This window comes from Solanum stenotomum, unplaced genomic scaffold (assembly GCF_019186545.1).
Source record: "Solanum stenotomum isolate F172 unplaced genomic scaffold, ASM1918654v1 scaffold5749, whole genome shotgun sequence".
In the NCBI taxonomy this organism is placed as follows: domain Eukaryota; kingdom Viridiplantae; phylum Streptophyta; class Magnoliopsida; order Solanales; family Solanaceae; genus Solanum; species Solanum stenotomum.
This window is the reverse complement of record NW_026035872.1, coordinates 1-19,086: the sequence shown is the minus strand read 5'-3', so window position 1 is coordinate 19,086 and position 19,086 is coordinate 1. Positions and strand designations below refer to the sequence as shown.

Genomic DNA, 19,086 nt, shown 5'->3' with positions numbered 1-19,086 from the left:
CCGAACTATAGTAAATAGTATGAAGATACCCTCGTTATACTTTTTTGGGACATTGATGCCCATGCCGTCCAAAAACTAGAGCATATATACCCTTTATATTAACGGACATACACGTGTCATTATCTTATCCACCGTCTGGATATTTATTAAATATCGGATTGATGGATAAGATTGCGCCACGTGTCCCTATTTAGTCTTCCATTAGAGTGAAGGACATATATGCTCTAGTTTTTTGACGGCAGGAGCACCAATGTCCCAAAAATATGACTGAGGGTATCTGCATACAATTTACGATAGTTCGGAGATATATATATCCTTTTTCCCTTAATAATATTATGAGCAACTACGAACTCCAAATTTAGAGAAAAAGTCAAAATATAAAAAGATGAATAACAACTCAACGTGGACTATATCTAGAAAAAATTTCATATCAGCGTTAACAACATGCAAGTAATTAAGTTATATATAATGATGGTAACCATTGGATAACATTGATCATAATTGATGAAGGTCTTTATTAGTTCATTAAAGAATAGAGTGGATACTTTCCTTTGGTCTAGTTTATTATTGGCTCATTCATTAATTATTATTTATATGGTACGTTAATTCAATATTAATCAATTAATGGCCCATGGCCATAACGTGTCTCATCGAAAAATCTTTCAAAATATTGATGAAGAGAAGATATGTGACAAATTAGATCAACAACTATGTTTGAATAATACGTTTTATGTCTCTTTTAATTTGTTTATACTCATTTTGTACAATGAAATTTGTATTAATTGAACTTGGTTAGAATGTAGCAAAATTATCTCCTTTCTTCAAAATTATAGTATATAGTTTCATTAGTACTTCTTTCATCCACTATATATACCAAAAATAGATATTTACTTTTACTTGTTCAATTTTTAAAAAAATTAAAAAAAATTATCACTTAATTTCTAATGTATTCTGCTTATTAACTACAATTATTTTTCAAAGCATTTCTCAAAGTATTTAACTTNGTTATATATAATGATGGTAACCATTGGATAACATTGATCATAATTGATGAAGGTCTTTATTAGTTCATTAAAGAATAGAGTGGATACTTTCCTTTGGTCTAGTTTATTATTGGCTCATTCATTAATTATTATTTATATGGTACGTTAATTCAATATTAATCAATTAATGGCCCATTGCCATAACGTGTCTCATCGAAAAATCTTTTAAACAAAATATTGATGAAGAGAAGATATGTGACAAAGTAGATCAACAACTATGTTTGATAATACGTTTATGTCTCTTTTAATTTGTTTATACTGATTCTGTATAATGAAATTTGTATTAATTGAACTTGGTCAGAATGTAGCAAAATTATCTCCTTTTGTCAAAATTATAGTATATAGTTTCATTAGTACTACTTTCATCCCGTATATATACCAAAAATATATATTTACTTTTATTTGTTCAATTTTAAAAAATTAAAAAAAAAAAACTATCGCTTAATTTCTAATGTATTCTTCTTATTAACTATAATTATTTTTCAAAGCATTTCTCAAAGTATTTAACTTATGAGTATATTCAAAAAATGATAGTATAATAAAATTATCATTTTGTTTAATTGTTTGATTTGCTTCTTAAAGGTATACCAAGTTGATACGGACAAAGAAAATAATGGAGAGAGGGAGTAGTTGTTATCTGAATTTTTAGGAGAATACAATCTAGCCTCCTTAATTAGAGTTGGTGTTGGGATATGATTCAGGTGCTACTTCTATATATGATTTGATATTGAAGGTCAAATTAGTCCACCAGGCCTATAATATTATCAATTTGCTTATTGCTCATTTTGTTGAAGAGAATACAATAAATATAATGAAAAAGAAGAAAATTTTATGGTTGAAGATAGCAATTAATTAATTAAGGTGTCGATTCTCCAATTGTTAAGTTGTCAAAGTTGAGACCCGCAAATAAATATATTAACCTGATTATTATTTCGTGATTGGAGTAAGAAAGGGAACTTATTGTTATAAAATAAAGACCGTGTTGTAAAATAAAATAAGAACTAATGCAAGAATAAACTACACAATAAGAAGAGAGGGAAGAGAAAACTATTAATTTTTCACTTGCTTTTGTTATTTTTGTTGTTATAAGAAGAGGGGTATATATAAGTGTATATACTTGGACATCAAGTTTATTATACAGTTAGCTAATATAAAACACATAACATATTGTGTGTATTTTTATCTTCATATTTATCTTGCAACATAAAATATATTTATGTGGACATTCATTTTACAACACGTTATCTCATTAATCAGATATTTTCTACAACACAAAGATAAATAATTAGCACCCCCTCTTCTATTTATTCTCATGAAGATATATAACACTTTGATTAATTGGGGATATTTTAATAAAAAATAAATAAATATATTTTCTACAAAGAAAATTGCAGCAAGTTACTTCTCCCTTGATGAACAACAGTAAATTTAAAACGATTTAACTTGTATATAATGTATATTGATTGTACAAATTTGTTATACTATTATAAACCACTCTGAGAGTAGTTAAGGATAGCTATTCCCTTTCTTTTTTCTTTTTAAATTAAATTTGCCTTGGGTAGCAAGGGATTTGATTTGAACTCTTACCTCGTAAATTAAAAGGCAAAAGTATAAATCAAAGAAAAAGGGGACATGATTACCTTTCTTTTTTATTTTTTTTATAACTTATGTAAATAATTAATTTGTCAAACAATTTTAAAGATAATGAACCCCAAATGAAATAACAAGATATATATGAAATGACAAAAAGAATCCAAACTAGCAAACATCACAATTACAATTTTTTTGGAGAGCTTGACTCCGAATTATTTTGGAGGTATGGTTCGGTCCCTCTTGTGTTTCCACCTTTCTGATGAAATACAACATGTACATTTAGGCGATAGCGTATTAATTTTTTTAAAAATCACTTACAATTGAAAATAAATAAATTCTTCAAACAATTATTTCATTAGCACTTCTTAATTAGTTCACCTTCCTGCAGTTGACACGAATCTGGCCTCGCTTTCCGGTCAATGGCTTGATATCACCCATCTTAATCATAGACTCAGCAAAATCTTTCGAAAACATTCCTAAGTTTTTACTATATTTCTCAACAAGATCATCGGTCTTTCCTCCACTAAATAGTGCTTGATCAGAATGTAAAAGCCCTTTCTTGGACCTTAAGTCACTAAAATATTTTGAGTCGAAAAGAGCTGGTGTTGGATCAAGTGGAGCAAGATTGGAATCACCTCCACTACGTGGACAATTTGCTTGGCGTTGTCTTCTAAAGGTGGGATCAATGTTAGTCTCATTGTAAATGCGATTCCTGAAGGTGAAACATTGAGCAAACCCTAGTGTATGGGAACCGGAGAGAGCAACGAGGTCTTCCTCATCCAAACCTTGCTTCTTGAAGTTTTTGATAAGTGCAGCTAAGTCCATAAACGGAGTCGGAATATTGTCGTTCGCCGCGGTTCTACTTGCTGTAGTCGAGTCTCTTCTTCCGAGTTTCACTTTCCAACTTGGTCCATGTAGCTGTTCATGTAAAAATATCATGTTAAGAAACAAATTCATAATTAAGCTAGAGAAGTATATAGTTATTTTAAGATAATAAGGGAGTAGTAATAATACGTACAGCAACTACAGAGTCACGAGCTGCAACAGCTAAGATGTCAGCACAAGATACAACTGGACGTCCACAAACTTTATCAACCTCTGATTTAATTTTATCAATCACCTCAAATCCTCTAGCTGAATTGTTATTAGCACGAGAAGTCTTTTCACTATTAATAGTAGAAGTTTGATCAAGAAGAATCGAAGCATCACAACCCTGCATTTAAAAAGAAGTAGAAGAATTAATAACGACGTATATATATAGCAACCAAAGTACCAAATATTAAGTGGGAGATAAAAAAGAAACTCACATTAACGAAACAATCATGAAAATGTAAACGTAGCAAAGAAGCACCCATTCGTCTCTCTTTTCTGACTGCATCCTCAACAACCCGTTTAATGGTTGGTAAAGCTTTGGGACAAATATGGTGGTAGAAATCATCGAACAAGTCCGAAAACGCCATGCCTGCTAGAGAAAACATGACTAACACATAAATAAAGAGAAAGCTACGAGAAGCCATATTTTTTTTAATGAAGTTGTACACTTCTATTTGTTGTTAATGATTATGAGTGATGATATATGAGAGTAATATCTGGATGTATTTATAGGTCAATAAAAATGTCTACGAATGAGCCAACTTTGACAATTTCTAATTAAGAGGACAATTCATGCACGAAATGTTCAGACTATGTAATTTATATCAATTATTTTTAATGCAAATTTAGTTGGGGCTGCGTCTCTCGTTTTATGATTAATTAAAATAAAATATAACCTGCTACTTATTAGGAAATGTGTAGATTAAAATATATCAATTTTGACTTGACATTTATATAATTGTACGTTGTAGTTTCCACTTTGTGTAGCGGAAGCATTTTTTTAATGATTTTATCTGCTGGATTTTGTGTGTGGTTGGTGTGTGGTGGGGTGGGGGCTGCGGAGGAATATTGCAAAACCAATTGAAAATTTTTAAAATTATTTCTTCCCTCCAAAAAAAAATATATTCTCAATTATTTAGGAAAAACATATATTAATCTATATATTGCATTGAATAGGCCAGTAAAAGGGGGTAAGACATTTTCTACTAGAGTTTCCTGTTTATAACAATGCTCGAATAGAAACTAGTAACTAAAGATAACAAACAATTGAAAACTAAGGGTGTGTTCGGTTGGTCAAATATGTTGAAAAATATTTTTTCTAAGAAAATATTTTTTTTAAAAAAATGAGTTTTCTAATGAAAGTAGGAAACACAAGTTTTACTAGTGACATTTCACTTAGATTGTGTCCTTTTCATTCTCCAACAGACCTCATTTCTACCCCCACATTATCCCCTACCTCCCTACCCTCACCTCTTTTTCTTATTTTGGTTCATATTAAGTTGTTTCACCCTGAGTTATGAACACTCGAAGGTGATGGGGGTTTGCCTTTGACCCCACCCTATGTATTGATAATTATGGTTACATAAATGGAGTGGATGTGAGCCTTACCTTTGCAACACATGACCTCTTGTAGTAGTTTTCTGAATTTATATAAATGTTTTTAGGATAATATAATTTTTTATGCTTATCTATACTAAACACTAAAAAATAAGTAGAAAATTCACTTATTCTCTAAAAACATTTTCCTTTATACCGAACACAACCTAAGAACCACTTTCTACAAGGATATATATATAGCGAAAAGATTTACTTCATGAGAATGGTTATTTAGACTGATATTATATGAGGAAATTGTTAAAGACATATATAATTAATGAAGTAAATATACATATGTTTTATAGATGATATAATCAACTATTGTCAGTATGATATCAGAGCAGGCATCGCTACCCACTGTCCAAAAAATAAGGCCGGCATGTGAGCCAAGTGGTGTGTTGATCAAATAAATATGCTCTCTTTCGGATAACCTAAGCTCCCATGAGATATATAGTCATACAATTCGAAAGAGTAATAAAAGAGTTTTGCACATTAATTAATACTAATATTATATTACAAGAAACTACCAACTCTAGATTTGAAAAAGAAAAGGTCAACTTAGCTTCTCTAAGACAAAACAAAAGATAATCAAGAATAGTTGACTGATAATTATCAGAGTTCGTTTTTATTGGATCATTCATTAATTATTTATAAGTTAATTCAATAGTAATCAATCATATGGCACCCTGCCGTACCGCACTCACCAAAACTATTTTTAAAAAAATATATGTTGAAAAAATTATGCAATCAGTAGATCAACAACTATGTTTGAATAATATGTTTGGTGTATCTTTAATTTTGTCAACGTATTAATCAAGGTTTTAATAGTATCACGTTTCTGCATGCATGAACATATATTAATTGGAAAATGAGACTGATGAAAAACTGTACTAAATTGAACTCGCCAGAGAAAATGTCATAAATTTTGCTCCTTAATTATACACTTATTAGTTTTAGTCCTTTAAATATTTAAAAATTTATCAAATAATTCGGTCTTTATCTATTTTTTTATATCAATTACTTAGGTTTATATTAACGAAAATTATGCTTCTGTATTATTAAATCTTTAACCTATTTTTTCAGTTGTTTCTATTTCTATGCTACTTTTTCTTCAAATTACTCTTGTGAAAAAGATCACAACCTCAACAATTCAAAATAAAATTTATGAAAAAGGAAGATATTAATTATTAGTCCTAATTTTATTCAATAAAGGATAAAATGAAGCATATTATTGTTATTAATGATTTGCTAAAAACAGATTAAACTTGACAAAATTAATTTTTTTTTATCAGCTAAACTAATTAATTGTAGATAATTCCAGAGCCTGTTCTAGACTACTTTTGCTAGAGTACTCCATTGAACTCAATGGTACATCATGTGTGACTTTTTGCTGGATGAAATTATAAGATGCACATCCAATTCGATCTGGATGTAATTATAAGATGCACTTTTAAAATTTGTGGTCTAAATTCTAAAATGAATGATAGAAATTTGTGTGGTCGTAAATCATTTCATTAAGGGTAAAATAGATATTTTATAGTTAAATTGTTACTTTATATAGAAGTGTGTCATTCTTTTTGGGACGGACTAAAAAGGAAAGTAAGTCATATAAATTGGGACAGAGGAAGTAATTTTTTTAGAAAATGTTTTTCATTCACCAACCAAATACTAAAAAATATTTTCTACTCACCAACCAAATATGAGAAAATAAGTTAGAAATTCACTTTTCTAGAAAAATATTTTCCTTCATACCAAACACCCCATAGTTTTGATATTTTTTGATAACTTATGTAAATAGTTTGTTTTATAATATACTTGTCAAATAATTATGAAGATAGTGAACCCCAAATGAAATATTTACAAGATTCAAACTTTAGACAAACAAATTTGAAATTACCACTCACCTCTCAATGGCCTCCAATCAAAACTGACTTATTAAACATTTTATTTAGTTTCTCAAGTGCATATTTAGATAAGTGATGCTTATCAAATTTAAAATTTAAACGTCTAAATTAAATTACTTTAACATGCCTCTTAACCACAGTCCACAGAGAAGAAGAGAAGAGATAGCTTATTCAAATTAATTATTAATTTTGTAATCTACTTATCAAACAACTCGGAAGATAATCAATCTAATTATTAAAAACGAAAAGAGGAGTCCATTCATTCAAAATATTACTATCTTTGTTCACTCGCCACATGAAAACAACAAGATCCAATTTCTTGGAAAATTAATGGCCGAACAATTAACGTAACAAAGGTTACAAATGAATTAAAATCACAACACAATTGAAAAGTAATCAATTTTTTTAAATACTTTACAAGAAGCACGTGCTTAGTTCACTTTCCTGCAGTCGACACGAATCTGACCTTGATTTCCGGTCAATAGTTTGATATTACCCATCTTAATCATAGACTTAGCAAAATCTTTCGAAAAAGTCCTTAGGTTCGTACTATAGGTTTTAACAAGCTCATCAGTCTCTCCTCCACTAAAGAGTGCTTGATCAGAATGCAAAAGCCCTTTCTTGGAAACCAAGTTACTGAAATATTTGGAGTCGAAAATAGCAGATGTAGGATCAAGGGAAGCAAGATTGGAATCACCACCACTACGCGGACAATTTGCTTGACGTTGACTTGAAAAGGTGGAGTCGATGTTGTTAATCTCATTGTAGATGCGATTCCTAAAGGTGGAACACTGAGCAAACCCTAGAGTGTGGGCACCGGAGAGAGCAACGAGGTCCTCCTCATCCAAACCTTGCTTCTTAAAGTTGTCGATAAGTGCAGGTAAGTCCATCAATGGAGTTGGAATGTCATTATCAGCAGTGGTTCTACTTGCTGTAGTCGAATCCCTTCTTCCTAGTTCCACTTCCCATGTTGGTCCATGTAACTGTATGTGTCAATAATGTAACAAAATATTAGTTCACTAAATTAACTTTAGCTTATACTCCTATATTAGTGGAAAAAATGAGTAATACGCACCGCAACTACGGAGTCACGAGCTGCAACAGCCAAGATGTCCGCACAAGATACAACTGGACGTCCACAAACTTTATCAACCTCTGATTTAATTCTATCGATCACCTCAAATCCTCTAGCAGAATTGTTATTAGGACGAGCAGTTTTTTCACTGTCAATAGTAGCCGTTTGATCAAGAAGAATGGAAGCGTCACAACCCTGCATTTATTACACAAGATATACATTAGTAACGACAACTCAAGCAATTACCAAAGTACCAAAAATTTAACTAGGTAGGAGAGAAAGAAATTAAACTGACGTTAACGAAACAATCATGAAAATGTAATCGTAGCAAAGAGGCGCCCATTCGCCTCTCTTGGCTGACTGCATCCTCAACAACCCTTCTAATGGTTGGTAAAGCTTGGGGACAAATATCATCATAGAAATCATCTGATAAATCCGAAAAAGCGATGTTTGCTAGACAAAACATGACTAACACATGAAGAAACACCAAGCTATAACTTGAAGCCATTTCCCGGCAAAAAGAACTTTTTCTATTGTGATTTTTTTGGCGAGTTCGGTCAGGAGGGACAAAAGAGATGCTTTCTATCAGTCAAAAGCAGATATCGTCCGTATATAGAGTCTATGAAGTTGTACACTTGTTTGTTGTGTTTATGATTTTGTGATTATGAGACTAAAATGAAGGCTGTATTTATAGATGAAAAAATTATTACTGTTGACTACAGTAACACGACAACAGTTGTAGGTTTGGCAACTCTCACAAGAATGAGCCACACTTTTGACAATTTCTAGTTAAGAAAACAATTTTTAATTTTCTGGTACGTTGAATCAATACATGCACGAAATGTTCAGACAAAGTAAATAGTAATTGGTAATCAGTTATTACAAATTTGAGTGGGTCGTCAGTCTTATAATTAAAAGACTATCAGTTTTGACTTGGCAAAATAAACTCTCCACAACCACCACCTGAGGTGAAAGCCTGACTGGATGAATTCTATCAAAATAAATAAATTACAATCAACTAATATTTTTTATATATTAAATCTATCACCTTAAAAAATTAAAAATAATTCCTATTCAAAAATATTTGGTTATAATTTTACAAATCGATTAATTAATTACGAAAATAAAAATAACTCTTTTAATTTCTAAATTACCCTTTGGAGTAAATAAGAACTTGATATAGTTTCAATACTAGCTATTTTCGATGGAGCGGTGAATTGCATTACGAATTTAATTAATTAGTACCAAAAACCTCCTCTAGGTGAAAAATCAAGAGATTAAAATAAACTAAAATTGATTTATTAATAATAGGGAAACGGTCAAATATACATCCGAACTATAGTAAATAGTATGAAGATATCCTCGTTATACTTTTTTGGGACATTGATGTCCATGCCGTTCAAAAACTAGAGCATATATACCCTTTATATTAACGGACATACACGTGTCATTATCTTATTCACCGCCTGGATATTTATTAAATATCGGATTGATGGATAAGATTGTGCCACGTGTCCCTATTTAGTCTTCAATTAGAGTGAAGGACATATATGTTCTAGTTTTTTGACGGCAGGAGCACCAATGTCCCAACATTATGACTGAGGGTATCTGCATACCATTTACGATAGTACGGAGATATATTTATCCTTTTTCCCTTAATAATATTATGAGCAACTACCAACTCCAAATTTAGAGAAAAAGTCAAAATATAAAAAGATGAATAACAACTCAACGTGGACTATATCTAGAAAAAATCTCATATCACCGTTAACAACATGCAAGTAATTAAGTTATATATAATGATGGTAACCATTGGATAACATTGATCATAATTGATGAAGGTCTTTATTAGTTCATTAAAGAATAGAGTGGATACTTTCCTTTGGTCTAGTTTATTATTGGCTCATTCATTAATTATTATTTATATGGTACGTTAATTCAATATTAATCAATTAATGGCCCATGGCCATAACGTGTCTCATCGAAAAATCTTTCAAAATATTGATGAAGAGAAGATATGTGACAAATTAGATCAACAACTATGTTTGAATAATACGTTTTATGTCTCTTTTAATTTGTTTATACTCATTTTGTACAATGAAATTTGTATTAATTGAACTTGGTTAGAATGTAGCAAAATTATCTCCTTTCTTCAAAATTATAGTATATAGTTTCATTAGTACTTCTTTCATCCACTATATATACCAAAAATAGATATTTACTTTTACTTGTTCAATTTTTAAAAAAATTAAAAAAAAAAAACTATCGCTTAATTTCTAATGTATTCTTCTTATTAACTATAATTATTTTTCAAAGCATTTCTCAAAGTATTTAACTTATGAGTATATTCAAAAAATGATAGTATAATAAAATTATCATTTTGTTTAATTGTTTGATTTGCTTCTTAAAGGTATACCAAGTTGATACGGACAAAGAAAATAATGGAGAGAGGGAGTAGTTGTTATCTGAATTTTTAGGAGAATACAATCTAGCCTCCTTAATTAGAGTTGGTGTTGGGATATGATTCAGGTGCTACTTCTATATATGATATGATATTGAAGGTCAAATTAGTCCACCAGGCCTATAATATTATCAATTTGCTTATTGCTCATTTTATTATTGAAGAGAATACAATAAATATAATGAAAAAGAAGAAAATTTTATGGTAGAAATTAACTAGCAATTAATTAATGAGCAACTTTTACATATAGCAAACACAAAAATCATATTTGTATGCTACAACTATAGTTTGCATAATTGCGCTCCATAGCAAACTTTATGTTTGCTATGGCTATTTCTCTATGCATATATACAAAAGAAGCTAGCTATTTCGCTATACATATATACAAAAGAAGCAATTGTATAATCTGTTTCGGTATACATATACAAAAGAATCAATTGTATAATTTGTGTTTGTATAAAGCGAGAAAGAGAGAAAGACAAAAGAGAACTGGGCAGGAGAATATTTGTATTGTGTAATTTTATTTTATTTTTTATTTTTTTAAATAAAACCCTTTCTTTTTTCCCAGGACCACCATCTCCAAATGCAGTAATACGTATAATAAGAAGTATAGGTTTTGAACAGTGTGGATGCGAATTTTACAAACTTTATTCAATAAAGGGTAAGAGCACTGAACATCTCAAGCTGCAATGGGTGCAGTAGCATTCTTCAACCATTCCATCTCAGATTGATTCAAATAAGGAGAGAGGATTTCCGAGCATTTAGAGTGGTAGTCGTTCAACCATTGGATCTCTTCGGGCACCAAAAGGCTAACATCAATCAACTTCCTCTGATATGGTGCCCAAGTTATATGCTCAAATGTCAGGTAACCCTTGTTGCCAAAGTTGAACTTTGTATAATTATAAGTGTATAGGACGAAGATATATGTATTTGCATGTGTATATACAACTTTCTCTTGCTTTATACAAACAGAAACACAATTTATACATTTCTATTTGTATAAAGTGAGAGAGGCGAGGGAGAGATTGGCGAGTGAGATCTGGAGAGTGGCGAGCGAGATCTGGGAGAGGGGAGAGAGAGGAACGAAAATATATGTATATATACAATTTTCTCTCGCTTTATACAAACACAAATGCATTTTATACATTTGTGTTTGTATAAAAGTGAGAGAGGCGAGGGAGAGACTGCCGAGAGTGGTGAGCGAAATTCACCAGGGAGAGAGGCGAAATAGCAACAATTTACTATGGGGAACAATAATTAAATCAAACTGTGGTTATGATATTTAATTTGAATTAATAGTTTGCTATTATATACAATTTTCCCACACTGAATTAAAGTGTCGATTCTCCAATTGGGGTATATTTTAATAAAAAATAAATAAATATATTTTCTACAAAGAAAATTGCAGCAAGCTACTTCTCCCTTTATGAACAACAGTACATTTAAAAGGATTTAACTCGTATATAATGTATATTGACTGTACAAATTTGTTATACAAGTCACTCTGAGAGTAGTTAAGAATAGCTATTCCTTTTTTTTTCTTTTTAAATTAAATTTGCCTTGGGTAGCAAGGGATTTGATTTGAACTCTTACCTCGTAAATTAGAAGGTAAAAGGTATATATAAATCAAAGAGAAAGGGGACAAAACTTTTTTTTTTTTTATAACTTATGTAAATAATTTATTTGTGTTATAATATATTTGTCAAACAATTTTAAAGATAGTATTATTATTTAGTTTTGATGATTTGACAAACAATGGGATCTGATAAGGGGATCAAATCTCATGTGAGAATGGTGCTCCTATACGAGAAAAGGACAACTGAAAAAAGTACTTTGCACACTCTGTCATCTGTAGGAGGTGGTGCGCGTCTGGTGTAGAGTGGTAGGGTCGTTGGCCAGTAACATTGCTTCTAGTGTTTTGTGTTCATTACATATAAGCTTCATATCAACGGACACAACCTTAGTTTTTGCATTCTGAAAGTTCAAAACATAGCAAAAGCCATTCCGTCCAGAAATATTCTCCTCAAGAACAACAAGAGACCTAATAGATCTAGAGTTTTCATTGTTCTTAGTTGTTGTAGGTTTATATTTCGGAACTTATTCTTGTAGATCTATTCTTGTGTTATAAAGGAATCAAATCAGTTAGTGTCTTTAACATTGAATCTGTGTTGTAGCTAGAGTTAGTTATGGTGAGTTAGTGAAGTCTAGATCGATTAGGGTTAATTGATTTAGTGGGCAACAAAGTTGTTGCTTTGAAACTTGTTAGTAATAGAGTTGCTAAAGTGAGGGGGAAGGGATTTAGAGTTAAATTCTTAGATTGCAAGAGATTGTAATCTGAATCTTTGCTCCTTGATGATAATGGAGTTGAGTTGAGATCCTGTGAGTGCAGGTCATGGTTTTATCCTCCCTTGAGCAAGGGATTTCCACGTAAACTGATTGTGTCATTTATTTTAATGCTTTTATTTAAGTTACTGTTCCATCTGAGTCAAGGGACCTGGTCCGTTGACGTATAGTGGATGTATACATTCTAACAATAGTGAACCCCAAATGAAATAACAAGATACAAAACTGACTTGTTATAAGAAATGACAAAAAGAATCCAAACTAGCAAACATCACAATTACAATTTTTTTGGAGAGCTTGACTCCGAATTATTTTGGAGGTATGGTTCGGTCCCTCTTGTGTTTCCACCTTTCTGATGAAATACAACATGTACATTTAGGCGATAGCGTATTAATTTTTTAAAAAATCACACTTACAATTGAAAATAAACAAATTCTTCAAACAATTATTTCATCAGCACTTGTTAATTAGTTCACCTTCCTGCAGTTGACACGAATTTGGCCTCGCTTTCCGGTCAATGGCTTGATATCACCCATCTTAATCATAGACTCAGCAAAATCTTTCGAAAACATTCCTAAGTTTTTACTATATTTCTCAACAAGATCATCGGTCTTTCCTCCACTAAATAGTGCTTGATCAGAATGTAAAAGCCCTTTCTTGGACCTTAAGTCACTAAAATATTTTGAGTCGAAAAGAGCTGGTGTTGGATCAAGTGGAGCAAGATTGGAATCACCTCCACTACGTGGACAATTTGCTTGGCGTTGTCTTCTAAAGGTGGGATCAATGTTAGTCTCATTGTAAATGCGATTCCTGAAGGTGAAACATTGAGCAAACCCTAGTGTATGGGAACCGGAGAGAGCAACGAGGTCTTCCTCATCCAAACCTTGCTTCTTGAAGTTTTTGATAAGTGCAGCTAAGTCCATAAACGGAGTCGGAATATTGTCGTTCGCCGCGGTTCTACTTGCTGTAGTCGAGTCTCTTCTTCCGAGTTTCACTTTCCAACTTGGTCCATGTAGCTGTTCATGTAAAAATATCATGTTAAGAAACAAATTCATAATTAAGCTAGAGAAGTATATAGTTATTTTAAGATAATAAGGGAGTAGTAATAATACGTACAGCAACTACAGAGTCACGAGCTGCAACAGCTAAGATGTCAGCACAAGATACAACTGGACGTCCACAAACTTTATCAACCTCTGATTTAATTTTATCAATCACCTCAAATCCTCTAGCTGAATTGTTATTAGCACGAGAAGTCTTTTCACTATTAATAGTAGAAGTTTGATCAAGAAGAATCGAAGCATCACAACCCTGCATTTAAAAAGAAGTAGAAGAATTAATAACGACGTATATATATAGCAACCAAAGTACCAAATATTAAGTGGGAGATAAAAAAGAAACTCACATTAACGAAACAATCATGAAAATGTAAACGTAGCAAAGAAGCACCCATTCGTCTCTCTTTTCTGACTGCATCCTCAACAACCCGTTTAATGGTTGGTAAAGCTTTGGGACAAATATGGTGGTAGAAATCATCGGACAAGTCCGAAAACGCCATGCCTGCTAGAGAAAACATGACTAACACATAAATAAAGAGAAAGCTACGAGAAGCCATTTTTTTTTTAATGAAGTTGTACACTTCTATTTGTTGTTAATGATTATGAGTGATGATATATGAGAGTAATATCTGGATGTATTTATAGGTCAATAAAAATGTCTACGAATGAGCCAACTTTGACAATTTCTAATTAAGAGGACAATTCATGCACGAAATGTTCAGACTATGTAATTTATATCAATTATTTTTAATGCAAATTTAGTTGGGGCTGCGTCTCTCGTTTTATGATTAATTAAAATAAAATATAACCTGCTACTTATTAGGAAATGTGTAGATTAAAATATATCAATTTTGACTTGACATTTATATAATTGTACGTTGTAGTTTCCACTTTGTGTAGCGGAAGCATTTTTTTAATGATTTTATCTGCTGGATTTTGTGTGTGGTTGGTGTGTGGTGGGGTGGGGGCTGCGGAGGAATATTCCAAAACCAATTGAAATTTTTAAAAATTATTCTCAATTATTTAGGAAAAACATATATTAATCTATATATTGCATTGAATAGGCCAGTAAAAGGGGGTAAGACATTTTCTACTAGAGTTTCCTGTTTATAACAATGCTCGAATAGAAACTAGTAACTAAAGATAACAAACAATTGAAAACTAAGGTGTGTTCGGTTGGTCAAATATGTTGAAAAATATTTTTTTCTAAGAAAATGAGTTTTTTTAAAAATGAGTTTTCTAATGAAAGTAGTGAACACAAATTTTACTAGTGACATTTCACATTGATTGTGTCCTTTCCATCCTCCAACAGACCTCATTTCCAACCCCACATTAGCCCCTACCTCCCTACCCTCACCTCATTTTCTTTTATGGTTCATATTAAGTTGTTTCACCTTGAGTTATGAACACTCGAAGGTGATGGGGGTTTGGCTTTGACCCCCTACCCTGTGTATTGATAATTATGGTTACATAAATGGGTGGATGTGAGTCTTACCTCCACAACACATGACCTCTCGTAGTATTTTTCTGAATTTATATAAATGTTTTAAGGATAATATAATTTTTTGTGCTTATCTATACTAAAAACTAAAAAATAAGTAGAAAATTCACTTATTCTCTAAAAACATTTTCCTTTATACCGAGCACAACCTAAGAACCACTTTCTACAAGGATATATATATAGCGAAAAGATTTACTTCATGAGAATGGTTATTTAGACTGATATTACATAAGAAAATTGTTAAAGACATATATAACGAAGTAAATATAAATATGTTCTATTTAACAATTTAAATTTATAGATGAAATAATCATATATTGTCAGTATGATATCAGAGCAGGCATCGCTACCCACTGTCCAAAAAAATAAGGCCGGCATGTGAGCCAAGTGGTGTGTTGATCAAATAAATATGTTCTCTTTCGGATAACCTAAGCTCCCATGAGATATATAGTCAAACAATTCGAAAGAGTAATTAAAGAGTTTTGCACATTAATTAATACTAATATTATATTACAAGAAACTACCAACTCTAGATTTGGATCATTCATTAACTATTTATAATTTAATTCAATAGTAATCAATCATATGACACTTGCCGTACCGCACTCACCAAAACTATTTTTTAAAAATATATGCTGAAGAAATTATGCAATCAGTAGATCAACAACTATGTTTGAATAATATGTTTTGTGTATCTTTAATTTTGTCAACGCATTAATAAAGGTTTTAATAGTATCATGTTTCTGCATGCATGAACATATATTAATTGGAAAATGACACTGATGAAAAACTGTACTAAATTGAACTCGCTAGAGAAAATGTCATAAATTTAGCTCCTTAATTATATACTTATTAGTTTTAATCCTTTAAATATTTAAAAAATTATCAAATAATTTGGTCTTTATCTATTCTTTTAATATCAATTGCTTAGGTTTATATTAACGGAAATTATGCTTCTGTAAAATTAAACTTTTAACCCCTTTTTTTTCAATTGTTTCTATCTCTCGGCTACTTTTTCTTCAAATTACTCTTATGAAAAGGATTATAACCTCAAAAATTCAAAATAAAATTTATGAAGGAGGTAGATATTAGATATTAGATATTAGTCCTAATTTTATTTAATGAAGGATAAAATGAAGCATATTATTGTTGTTAATGATTTGCTAAAAACCAGATTAAATTCGACAAAACTAATTTTTTTTATCAGCTAAACTAATTAATTGTAGATAATTCCAGGGCCTGTTCTAGACTACTTTTGCTAGAGTTCCATTGGACTCAATGGTGCATCATGTGTGACTTTTTGCTGGATGAAATAAGATGCACGTCCAATTCTGGATGTAATTTATATACTAAAAAGATGTGTTTGGCCAAAAATAAAAGTGCTTTTAAGTAGAAAAGTTGTTTTTCTTGTTATTAGCGATAAGCTATAAATTCCTATTTCCTTCTGAAAGTAAAGCAAAAAAAATAGTACTTTTTTCATTTTAAATTATTTGTCCAATATATTTTAACTTGATAAGGAGTCTAAAACCTTAAAAAAAGGACTTTTGAATCTTGTATATTTAAATTAAAAATTTGTTAAATGTATCAAAATGTTCTTTAATATTATGATATTAACATGCGATCAATGTGAAAAGTTGGAACTAATTAAAGAGTTGCTAATTAAAAAGGTAACGAGACATACACTTTTGAGCGGAATAAAAAGAAAAATAGGACAAATAAATTTAAATGGAGAAAGCTATAGCGTAGTGACAGGTCTCCTTACAGTTAACTTTTACATCTGAAGTTCGAATTCTGGCGTGAGTATTTCATTTTTTTTAGCTTTCTTTTTCATTTAGTTTCAGTTCCTAATTTTCTCGCTTTTTTATAAATAAAAAATCGTGCTAAAAATGTGCATTTGAACCCAAAAAAGTTTAATTAAGGTCCGAATTCCTAAAGGCTAAATCACTTTTCACTTCTCAAATCCCTATTTTTCGAATCCCGTGAGTGAAAATCCTGAATCCGCCACTACTGGTATTTATTTATCAAAACTCTAGTCAACTGTCTTATCCCTTTTCCCTAAAAGTTAGTGCACTAATAATATTGACTTAAAAAGATTCATTCCATACTTTCAATCATACAATTGAGTGATTGACTAACTTAAACTTGGTCGACCTATGATGTCTATTAATCAATACTCGTGTTATTATACTCATATTATTTTTATTGTGTCTTTTGATGCAAATTATGCCGATAACGAATTTAGCAGGTCAAGGCTTATCCCGACCTACCCTTCCCAATTTACAATAATCCTAAATATATCAGCAAGACATCTTTGAAGTATGACAACACGACAATGTTTTAAGTTTAGCAACTCTCAAAAGAATAAGGCAGACATTGACAAACTCTAACAACACTCTTTTTTTTTTTTTTAAGTAATGCAATTTACCAACTTCCCTGATCCTTTTGAAGGATAATATTATTGTATCCGGCATTAATAATGGTGGATGCCAATGCTATGCATCATTGTAAAAGTAATCGGGAAGGGGATTACAATATGGAGAATCGAACCTTCACCAATAAGGTCGGAGGTTAGGTAGTCAAACCAACTGATAACAAGAGAATATGTTTGAGTTTAGAAAGTATTTATTTTCTACAACAAATAGGAAAAGGGGCTAGTAAAACACGATATCCTTTTTAACAAGTGCTCCTGCACATATTTGAAATATAAAATAGATAAAGTGTAAGAAGAAGGAAATTAAACCAAAAAAGAAGAATACATTCGAAAAATACTATTAAAATAAAATTTTGAAAAATCAATGTAATTATCAGAAGTATTCTTATTTAAGAATTGAAATCTTCATATCAATAATTATATTGAATTATATGTTGATCGAATAATTTGAGACTTTGGTATGATCAACACAAGTAATAGTTTGTCCCACTCTGTATAACAGGGCACTTATTTATTAGTTTTTCTTTTTGCATAAGTAGACAAAAAGCGCTTTTAGAAGAAAAAGAAAATAAATTTACCCTCCTCTTTGACTTTTATTTGAAGCTATTACTTTTTACTTTTGTTGGTAGTCGAATGATGAAACAAATGATTAGGATTTGAAAACTGAAGAAAGAAATAACAATTTTCTCCAAGGGTATGACCAAAAGGTTTACTTCATGATAAAAATGGTTTCATTCGATTGATATTATATTATATGAGGGAGGGAAGTAATCGTGGATAATATTTTATATTGGGGCATCTAACAACTACTAATTGACAGCCAAACAAAACATAGTATTCCTTCGTCTTAATTTAATTTATACGATGTAGTTTAATTGATGCAGTCCCTCAATTTTATACGATTTTTATCACAAAACTCGAAGAATAAGATCGATTTTTGAATGCAAATTTGCAGTTGAAGAGTATAAATATAAATGATGAAAATATTTCATGAACGAGCATGTGAGGTTGAGTGATAGAATTGACCAAAGTCATAGAAAAAACCTGGGTTCGATTATGAATACCTACATTTTGTATGTATATCTTTGAAAAATCAATCGACCCTGTTCGTCGGTTTCACGAAATCGGCAATGCACACACTATAGTCAGTCGCCGTTGATTTTCTCATTTTTAGTAGTGCTAGACTATTGAAAAACGTCTATTAGAGG

At 31.0% G+C, this 19,086-nt stretch overlaps 3 protein-coding genes across 3 annotated transcripts; all 3 read right to left on the bottom strand.

Annotated features, from left to right (window-relative positions):
• Window positions 1–2,955: 2,955 nt before the first annotated feature.
• On the bottom strand, window positions 2,956–4,183 carry LOC125852805 (cationic peroxidase 1-like). The gene is made up of 3 exons (XM_049532488.1): window positions 3,944–4,183; window positions 3,655–3,849; window positions 2,956–3,554 (listed from the first exon to the last, which is right to left on the bottom strand). The coding sequence occupies exons 1-3, from the start codon at window positions 4,151–4,153 to the stop codon at window positions 3,006–3,008; spliced, it is 954 nt and encodes a 317-aa protein (XP_049388445.1). The 5' UTR covers window positions 4,154–4,183; the 3' UTR covers window positions 2,956–3,005.
• Window positions 4,184–7,434: 3,251 nt separating this feature from the next.
• On the bottom strand, window positions 7,435–8,592 carry LOC125852803 (peroxidase 2-like). Its single transcript, XM_049532485.1, has 3 exons — window positions 8,380–8,592; window positions 8,085–8,279; window positions 7,435–7,992 (listed from the first exon to the last, which is right to left on the bottom strand). The coding sequence occupies exons 1-3, from the start codon at window positions 8,590–8,592 to the stop codon at window positions 7,441–7,443; spliced, it is 960 nt and encodes a 319-aa protein (XP_049388442.1). The 3' UTR covers window positions 7,435–7,440.
• A 4,561-nt stretch (window positions 8,593–13,153) lies between these two features.
• On the bottom strand, window positions 13,154–14,557 carry LOC125852804 (cationic peroxidase 1-like). Its single transcript, XM_049532486.1, has 3 exons — window positions 14,294–14,557; window positions 14,005–14,199; window positions 13,154–13,904 (listed from the first exon to the last, which is right to left on the bottom strand). The coding sequence occupies exons 1-3, from the start codon at window positions 14,501–14,503 to the stop codon at window positions 13,356–13,358; spliced, it is 954 nt and encodes a 317-aa protein (XP_049388443.1). The 5' UTR covers window positions 14,504–14,557; the 3' UTR covers window positions 13,154–13,355.
• Window positions 14,558–19,086: the final 4,529 nt, after the last annotated feature.